Raw genomic sequence first — 10,112 nt, 5'->3', positions numbered from 1 at the left:
ATGTTTTGAACTAAAGATAAAACTGCTGCTGATCTGTCCGCTGGCGATGCTGTAGGTGGGCTATGGTTTGTTCAAAGTCTTTACCTAGGAAATGATATGACGCAAATATTATTCGCCGGCCATTGCTCGTGTACCGAAGTGAGTGAAATGTGAATGGTGGCTCCTGTTTCCAAGTGCGGTAACATGTCTCGGTCTCCGTTTCAGACCAGTGTAGCGTCCCAGGCATCATGAGGAGCCTCCACGACGAGTGTAACGTGGAGTACTCGTGGACGAAGGAGGACAAACAGCCGTACAACGTGTCCTGGGTGCCCGTCAACGTCACCTCCAAGGAGCAGCTGGACAAGATGCAGTCTCCCTGGGTCTACAAGTCGATGATGGATCTAGACGGTGAGCAACGGTCGCAGCGAAAGATGACATGACGGAGATGATCGCTTGGTCGAGGTTGAATGTTCCACGCTCGCATACCGTCGCTTCGCTGGGTACAGAGTCTGGCACTTCGCCCGACTTCTCCCTCCTACTCCAGGGGCGCTATCCTGGGTCTGCTACCCGCCCTGACGCCTCACTCTCCTCCCACTCCAGGGGCGCCACACTGGGGTCTGCTGAACACCCCTCCCTTTCCTGCCACTCCAGGGGCGCCACACTGGGGTCTGCTGAACACCCCTCCCTCTCCCCCGCTCTAGGGGCGCCACACTGGGGTCTGCTGAACACCCCTCCTTCTCCCCCACTCCAGGGGCGCCACACTGGGGTCTGCTGAACACCCCTCCCTTTCCTGCCACTCCAGGGGCGCCACACTGGGGTCTGCTGAACACCCCTCCCTTTCCTGCCACTCCAGGGGCGCCACACTGGGGTCTGCTGAACACCCCTCCCTTTCCTGCCACTCCAGGGGCGCCACACTGGGGTCTGCTGAACACCCCTCCCTTTCCTGCCACTCCAGGGGCGCCACACTGGGGTCTGCTGAACACCCCTCCCTCTCCCCCACTCCAGGGGCGCCACACTGGGGTCTGCTGAACACCCCTCCCTCTCCCCCACTCCAGGGGCGCCACACTGGGGTCTGCTGAACACCCCTCCCTCTCCCCCACTCCAGGGGCGCCACACTGGGGTCTGCTGAACACCCCTCCCTCTCCCCCACTCCAGGGGCGCCACACTGGGGTCTGCTGAGCACCCCTCCCTTTCCTGCCACTCCAGGGGCGCCACACTGGGGTCTGCTGAACACCCCTCCCTCTCCCCCCACTCCAGGGGCGCCACACTGGGGTCTGCTGAACACGTACAACGGCGGCGGCTACCACGCCGATCTGCTCGGCTCCGGCGCGCAGACCGAGCGGCTGTTCGCCGAGCTCGAGCGGCACGGCTGGATCGACAAGTTCACCCGGGCCGTGTTCATCGAGTTCACCGTGGTGAACACGTACGTGAACCTGTTCAGCCGCGTCTCGCTGGTGGTCGAGTTCAGCAACTCGGGCAACACGTTCAACTCGTACACCATCACCACCTTCCAGCTGTTCAAGTGAGTGCCGACGGCGTCAGACATCACGCTCGGGTGTTATAGGTGATCGTTTGGGGCGGTTTTACCGAATGCGAGATTCTGTTTCAGCGACAGGCTTGCATCATTGCGATAAAGATGTCATCATCAGGTTTGATGTGACTTACATAAGCTAAACCGGCTTTTCGTGTCCGCAGCTACGTCGGTCCAGACGCCATTTGGATCATGGTATGTGAAGCCATCGTCGTCCTATTTGTCCTGTATTTTCTCGTCACCGAGATCAAGAAACTCCAAAAGGTCAGTCTGCGGGATTATTTGATGATACATGCCGATTCTGTCCTCTGATGTTTTTCTAGGAACCTGCGTGTGTTCTAGAGAGAATCTGAGGATGCTCCCGGAGCATGCCTGTCTTTGCTGTTTCTCGATCTATCCATGAACGTTTATGACACATTCCTGTCCCGACCGTTTCAGCAAAAGATGGCGTATTTCTCGGAGTTCTGGAACACCTTAGAATTCATCAAGCTCATACTGGCAATAACAAGCATTGCCATGTATGCGATGAAAAATATATATGTTCACGTCGCCCTAGGAAATCTTTTCGAAAAGCAAGGTAGGTATACAGCGCGTTTTAATAAAAGTAAAATGGACGAGGCACTATGTAGGATAATTAGAGAATCGACTCAACCTAAGATGTGTAACTGCTTCGGATACTGTACCATTGGAGATGGATTTTATGACAAAGAAAGCTGAGCACTTGAGTAAACAAATGCATGGCTACCAATTTTAGAATCTAATTGAACTGCTCTGCCCCTATTCGGTTGGTTTGTCATTGCCATACAAAAGTAAAAGAGCGTACAGTATTTGTATTTACATTCTAGAATACAAATGTGAACATTGCGGCACAAGTGTAGAAGTTCTCTTTCTATAACATCGCCCAGCACCACCAAGTCTCCTCACAAAGACCGGCTGTCAGTAGCCCCTCCTGCCCACCTCACCCGACAGGCGAGTTCATCAACATGCAGCGGATGGCTGCCTGGAACGAGACGTTCGTGTTCCTCATCGCCTTCGTCTGCTTCGTCTCCATCCTGGAGGTGATGCACCTGCTCCGCTTCAACGCCAACATGTCCATGCTGGCGCTGACGCTGAAGCGCTCCACCAAGGAGCTCGTCTACTTCTCCGTCACCTTCTGCATCACGTTCCTGGCGTTCGCCCAGTTCGCCTTCCTTGGTAAGAGCGCGGAGGCAGACGCGGCCGGAGGGACAGTGTAGACGATGGTGTAGACGGTGAAGGCGACGGTGGCGATGATGCTCAGGCGGTGAAGCAGGGCGGGGCGAAAGATGGAGAACGCCAAATACTCGCTCATTGCGGCAGCTTTGCCAACTGTCTAATGCCAATCACGCACACACAGGGACAACGTCAACTAGAACGTATGGACACACGAACACAAGTCACACCACATGTGTAATCAAAGACACGGTTGATCACGACTCTTCCAGAGTCCTCTTCTTGCGTCGGTCAGCGCTATCTCTGGTCTCCTTGACCAGCCAGCGGCAGCGATATTCCACGCGGTAGTTGGATGGGAACTGGTAGCGCACAAAGTTCCTCATGTCTCTGACCTGGTGACTGGAGAGAGGGCCCGATGGCCCTTCGGCACAGCCGATGCTGTCGTGCTGTAATCCTCCCCTGGCCTCGCGCTTTGGAGGAAGATAGACTATCATTATCATGCAAAGAGACAGCGTGAAAAGAATTGAGAACACTATGATTCCAACTGTAAGATATTGGCGTGGTTCAACTGTTTTTGTTATGAACGGGCCCGCTTCTACGTCTTTTCTTCGAGCAGAATTCATCCTCGCGTAGTATTCTCTTGACTTCCTTTCTGTTGTACGTTCTGTATATGAGAATAATGTACAGAACACAGACAATAGCTAGAATGGTTGTCACGAGAAAGTAACCAGCTTGAAGTACGGCTCCTAGTCCCATTCGTCTTTAACAACTTCCTGTGCCTGCTGCAAAAGCATTTCCCTTATGCCGCACAAAGTAATCTGTTTTCCGAAAAAAAAAAACAGGTTTGAAGTCTATGAACTCTAATATTGAATTCGTTGTCTAGGCCCTCTTCGTTATTGTCTCCATTGTCTCTGCTACCAACGGCTTGTTCCCAATGCGAAATAGCGCTGAAATAGCAGTTCTCCCGCTGAGCTCGTGGGCTTCAGGCTTGCGATACCTCCGCAACCAATTATTACATCAAAATGACGCTCATTCAACCAGAAATATAAGCGGCATTATATTTCATTCTGTTATGTGACGTGACACGCAACCAGCAGTTTCGACATACGACAATGCATACACATCCCACAATCCCACAATCACCAAACAAGTAGTTTTATCACTAATATAAAACGGACAAAAACACCGTCATCATGCCTAAGTGACGCACCTAGGCAGGCATAAAACCTCTATGAGCGGTCAGCATTGGGACGAACTTTGGAATTATTTGAGGTGTAATGTCCCAAATGTTGATGCATTGATTGCTTTGTCTATGTCTTACCTATAAATCTGGGTTTTCTGTTTCCAGCATTTGGCACCAGCATGAATTTGTACAACAACTTCATGTTTACGGTGGAAAATCTCTGCACCCATCTGCTCGGTAAGTTTTGTTACGTTGCAGTCTAATGTCTATCAGGAATTGATTGAAAAAGAAATGTTAAAAAATTCAGCGCACTTGTAATATTGCTGTGCTTATGCACAAGTGATGCATTTGATGTAATTAGCATGCATGGTTGTAACGTATTGCTACTTATTAACACGTACTTTTTACTCATTGCACGCCCTATTTTGCAAGGTACGAGGATTTATGTACGAGAACCACCCTCTATCATGCAAGATCACGACTGAGAGGCAGTGTTGAAATCTATGATAGGCGTTCGCCGTTCTGTGTACATATTACCGGTGTCTGCTGATTTTGGCAGGCGACATTGACTTTGAGACGATGTACGAGACGCACGGCGGCCTCGGCGTCTGCTTCTACCTGGCCTTTGTGCTCATCATGACGTTCATCGTGCTGAATATGTTCCTGGCCATCCTGGGCGACTCCTTCACCGACGTCAAACAGGAGCTCAAGGAGGCCCGGAACCAGTACGAGCTGCTCGACTTCTGCAAGGGCATCGTCATGGTGAGCGGCAAGTGGGAGGACTGCCCGGGAGCGGGCAGGGGAGGGGCACGGGCAGGGGAGCCTCCCTTGTGTGGACGAGGCTCGTCTAAACCGCTTCCTCTATGTGCCTGCCATTGTTTTGAGTGGATGTTTCAGTGATGTTCACTGGGAGACAGAACTGCCGGACAGCGCCCACTGGAGATCGCTGTGGTCCGTGTCTGTTCAGTCAAAGTATCTGACCGTATACCGCGTTCGGCAGGATATGCTGGGGATGCGCCGTAAGCCGGCTGCGGGTCTCGACCCCACGCTCCCCGCCGTCCCGGAGGACGATGCCGGGGCCGATGGACCGCGGGAGGAGCGGCCCGCCGCACCCCGGGAGGCCAGGAGCGCCAAGGTGGCGCCCTCCCCGGTCACCGGCGAGGCATACGTGCCGAGCACAGCGCCCTCGTTCCTCGCCCTGGGCGTGCCGGCGGCGGCCGCCTACCTCCCAGAGGGCGCCGCTGGCGGCGCAGAGGCCCGTCCGCCGGGCGCTGCGGACCTCACTCCGGTCCACCGGCTCGGCGGGGCGCCGGATGACAGCCAGCCAGCAGATCAGTGAGTTATACCTATGTTTTAATCCACCCTCATGTGAAACAGGTACATCAGAAACATGCTGTAAATGCTAAATAGTTTTACTCGTAATTATTTGACATTTTTTTTTTTGTTAAAACATGTGGTCTCGATAACGATACCTCGCAGTTGTTTATTTCAGCTAAGTCATTTTCAGTGACTAACATCACGGACACATGCACACTGTATGTTGATCACCATTCGACCTCCCATCTCCCCACCACGCAGTGTCCCAGCCAGAGAGGTGTCGGCGACTGTCCGCGGGTCCCCGGCGCCGGCGGAGGACCGGGACGGGCCGGCAGTCCGGGCTCCGGTCGAGGTGCGGGTGCACTCGCCGCCTCCGGAGCACCCCGCTGACGCTCCGGAGGGCGAGGAGGCCCCGCCGGAGGCCGCTGCTGGCGCAGAGACCCGGCCCGATACCGCAGGAGGCGCCGAGGGAGGCGCAGCCACAGCAGTTGTCGCAGAAGGTGCAGAAGACGTGGACACAGAGGCGGCGGTGGACGGTACCACAGACGGTTCTGCTGAGGCTGCCACTGCCGCCGCAGACGCCGAGGACGGCCACGCGAGGCTGGGTCGTCTCAGTGCGCGCTCCCAGCAGCTGCTCCGCCAGATCTGGCACATACCCACACCCACAGCTCAGTCCGAGTAGGACCGAGCCGCCCGTGCCGCCGCCGTCCTGCCCCCTCGCTGTGGCGGTGGCGCCGGCCGGGGCCCCTCCCCGCCCTCTGAGCTGCCCCTTCCTGATGACCCAGCCGAAACTGGTCACCGACCCGCCCCGACGGACGGCCTGAAGCACCCCGATCCCTGATGACCTGGCCGGACTTGGCCCTGCCTCCTGATTGTCCCGTCAGAGACCGGATTGTGAGAGATGTCATCTGTTAGCTCACCGACACACAGATTCCAGGCTGACAGTGATGATCCGCTCACACTGAGTTCGCCGCTGCGTGGGCGACTGTGCAAACCTGTTCGAACGAACGCTGGACGCACGTTGGTGACTGTCCATCCATACCGACCCGTGGTGCTGCGCCGGTTTTGACGGGACAAGTTGCGCCGCTGGCTGCTATTGACCGGGTCACAGTGACCTAATTACCGGCACAGTGACCCGTGACATGTCAGTAGCAGCAGCGGCGCGACACGCGTGCAGAGTTGATGCTTTAGTGGGTAGGTAAAAAGACAATAAAAATCTACAAAACAGGCTCCAGCTGGAGAGCATTGTGATAACAAAACGAGTATTGTTCCTCAGAAACCCCGAGAGGGATATATGTATATTGCAGATATATTGAGTGCTGGGAACTGGACTATGTTAGCGCCGAACTCATTGTTGTAGTTGTTTTGTTTTCTGTCACATTACAAGTGCCTTACTAGTCAATTATCACACAAACCTCGGCCGAAACCATGTACTTACATCGGATTGTTATAACCTATGACCATTGTGAGCAATACACGAGTGAAACGCATTGATATGGGTCGTGTTATGTGTTGACAGCGAGATAATGTGCTTAAAAAAGTGAGATAACCCGCGCCCCAGTGGCGGTCTCGGCCAACTTCGCCCTAGTGAGGGGGGCATATGTTACCACCCTGCACCCACCTCTAACTCAAAAACTAAGAGGGCTAGAAAGACGCAGTAAAAAGCAGTCGATAGCTCTTAATACGTACGTTTGAAAGTATTTCGGTCATTTTTCACCTTAGAGCAATATTGGGGTCACCAGAGGTCATCAAATGTCAAAATTTGCAAATTGTCATTATATTTTTCAGAAAACATGCCGCTATCTCAGGAAGTATGGTAGCTAGAAAAACGCATGGAATAGCAATCGATAGCTTTTGAACTCTTCTTTTGAAAAGGTCATTATCAATATTGTCCTCAGGTCAACGGTTTAGCCTCCAGAGGGCAAAAACTCCAAAAATAGCTATTTTTACGAAAAGTGTTTTTCGACAATAACTTTCGACTACAAAAAACCACGAAATTTCTTTGCCAGAATCGTGTTCCCCTCACCGAGACGCGTCGAATGAACTATAATTTGACCTTGAAAGGTCAACTTAAAAATTTGACCTCAGGTCAAGGTCATGACCTGACCGGAAAAGGTTATGTTGCATATCAGTCGATGCGTCTCAACAAGACAAACACAATGAGACCATCCCCAGCGTTCTATCTCTTTCCAATCGCGAGTTATTGGCAAAAAACTGTTTGTAGCCTCAAATGACCTCGGATGACCTTTCTAGAGGCTATCAGCAAAAATGACACCTTGGTCATCACGAGTGGACTAAATCATTGTGATTCTGAAATATTTGGACTGTTCCTATGCGTTCACACGGATCTAGAGGCATTTTCATTTTTCTCCATTGACTTGTAATGGAAAGGTCATGCCACTGACCTGACCTTAGGTCACGGATATAAAAAAATCCGAGATATACAAATTGTAGGCTCCTATAACAGCATGCAATCCACCAAGTTTAAAACCTTTCTGACAAACACTGCAGGCTGGACATGATTGCAAACTTTTTTAAGGCTTGGTCAGTTAACTTGACCTGGTGACCTGACCTGACATGACCTGGGGTCAAAAATTTCACACATTGTCCAAAATTGATGTACCAAAAGCTACCCCTAGTGGCGCGGCGCTACGCGCCGCGGTTTTTTATTCACACGCGAAAAACGCGACAGGGTGGTAACATATACCCCCCCCCCCCCACTGGGGCGAAGGATAACCCACGCACCGACGGGGGTCCACGCCAACTTCACACCGACGGGGGGGGGGGGGGAAGCGGATACCTGCATCCCCCTGTGATATCTCGAGAACGAAGCAAGCAGACGACGTTAGGCGGCACGGGCGGACATCGATAGCAGCGCCTCTATCGGTCACTAGGGAAAGCTGGGCTGTAGGCGACGAAATACCGGCTGAGTTGTCACACGTTGAATAGGTTTATAGACATCAGTCTTGTGAAAAAGTTGAACTTTTGCCTTCAATATTTCTACAGGCAATTTTAGAAGTGTCTTCACATTGATTACAAAACCGTTTAGATTATTGTATTAACTTCAAGCCTTCCCTATTGTTCTTGATGATGCAGGAACTATTTCTAATTAGTGTTTCTAGCTTAGTAAAAGAACATATTGTGCAAACGATGATAAAAGCATAAATGGAAGATTTTAAACGCAATTTCTCTAACAATTAATGGTAAATTCTCTACACATCAAGGAAAAGGTGCATGCTAACTGGTAATGTAAAGTTCTTGGGGCCAGTTGTTTTCTTCTTTTCTTACGTCGCCCCAATGGCCGCGAATACACTTGTGATAACACCTATCGACAAATGGTAAAGGGCCTGGGATACTGGCGGCAAGGTCTACAATTTTTACCTTTTAGTGAGCTAATTTTCAGGTCAGGTAAAATGACGTCACTGTGTCAAAATAGTCAACATAGCGGTGCCAGAGGTCAAGCGAGTTTTTTCGCGCTTAACTTTTGACGTAAACCAAGCTAAGACAAAAATAAAAAGTAAAAGTACGATCGTAATCCTCTCGTCAATCTGCATCGCAGCAGATATGTTTTGACCTCAAAAGGTCAAGGTCAAGGTTGACCTCAGGTCAGGTCAGGTCAGGTAGGTATCTCGTTTTTGTAAAGAGTTATTAGCAAAAAAAAACGTTTGGTGACCTTTGATGACGTCACATGTGACCTTACACTTGTCCAATAGCAAATAAGACATCAAGGTTGTCAAGGTGGGTCATCAATGATGTCATTTGTGGTACCTATAATTGGCCATCACGATGCATTTTAGTGAAAAATGGGGCAATCTATTTTTCATCTTTGACTCTATAAGGGGGAGGTCAAGAAATTGACCTCACCTAACGTCATCAATAGGTATCAAGATTCGAAGATGTACCTACAAATGTAGCTATTATAATAGTGACCATATTACATTTTGTGACTTTCAAAGGAGTCAGTCATCTACTGAAGTTCTGACGTCTGACGCAGTGACAAAGTTGCGCAAAAAAGTGATTTGAGGCCGGGTGATTCAAAGTGACCTGGTGACCTGAACTTGAAAGTTAGGAGGTTCAAAGCTGCAAACCTTGTGAAACTGATGTGGAAATATTTATGACAAATTTCTGCTTCTTCCTAAACGTCCGCTAGATTTCCGATATTCACGATAAACCCCAGGAAGGGCCGGATAACCGCCCCTCCCCGTCTGCGCGCGGGATAAATGTGCAACTGGTAATGCTTGCAATGAAGCGACTGCGTGTACATAGTAAATGTGGACAGTGCTACATAGCTTACACGGTGTAGGTACAAAACAATTAAATGCCCTCACTTTCCGTCATACAGGTATAACTCAGCGGCAGCTCCCGGCTCCAAAGCCACAAACTCAGCTTATCCGTTATCGTATTGCCTCCACAGGTTCTTTGCTGTGCCAGTCTACCTCAAAGATTCGTATCGGTATTTTGATCACTGAGATTCCACATTCGAAGGAATGTCAGGGCTTGCTGCTGCAGAATTGTACCGCAGAAGCCGAGGAACTTTAGTACGAACATCTTTCTGACAGTTGTCTCTGCTCCCATCTGACATTTCTGGGGGATCTGACATTTCGAGGGGGGTCTGTGACCCCACCCCACCCATCCCTCCCCTCCGAGTGGCTGGTCATCTGCGGTTGATCGGCTCCGAGGCCGTGGGTGTTGCCGGATGCCTGGTTCGCTGAGGTATGCATTGTGCTATCATCTGCGAACGGATGACGGCGGGTCGCCAACCGCCGAGAACGCCATATAATAACTGCGCCAGGATAACCGGAAACGTGTGGTAGGCGTAGCCAGTTATTTCGTAGCCCATTATATAACATACCTACAATTCTGAGAAGCGAAAGCGTTTGTCAGTTTGGAAACGGCGTCGGTTGGTGAACT

At 51.1% G+C, this 10,112-nt stretch overlaps 1 protein-coding gene across 1 annotated transcript; it reads left to right on the top strand.

The window, feature by feature from the left end:
• Positions 1–208: 208 nt before the first annotated feature.
• LOC122367545 (polycystin-2-like) lies at positions 209–6,411 on the top strand. Its single transcript, XM_043340756.1, has 9 exons — positions 209–387; positions 1,237–1,501; positions 1,675–1,774; positions 1,949–2,087; positions 2,480–2,704; positions 4,050–4,121; positions 4,444–4,646; positions 4,885–5,219; positions 5,463–6,411. The coding sequence occupies exons 1-9, from the start codon at positions 228–230 to the stop codon at positions 5,881–5,883; spliced, it is 1,920 nt and encodes a 639-aa protein (XP_043196691.1). The 5' UTR covers positions 209–227; the 3' UTR covers positions 5,884–6,411.
• Positions 6,412–10,112: the final 3,701 nt, after the last annotated feature.

Source organism: Amphibalanus amphitrite, unplaced genomic scaffold (genome assembly GCF_019059575.1).
Source record: "Amphibalanus amphitrite isolate SeventyFive unplaced genomic scaffold, NRLGWU_Aamphi_draft 000876F_arrow, whole genome shotgun sequence".
NCBI lineage: Eukaryota > Metazoa > Arthropoda > Thecostraca > Balanomorpha > Balanidae > Amphibalanus > Amphibalanus amphitrite.
The sequence above is the reverse complement of the archived record's forward strand: the minus strand, read 5'-3'. Positions and strand labels throughout refer to the sequence as shown.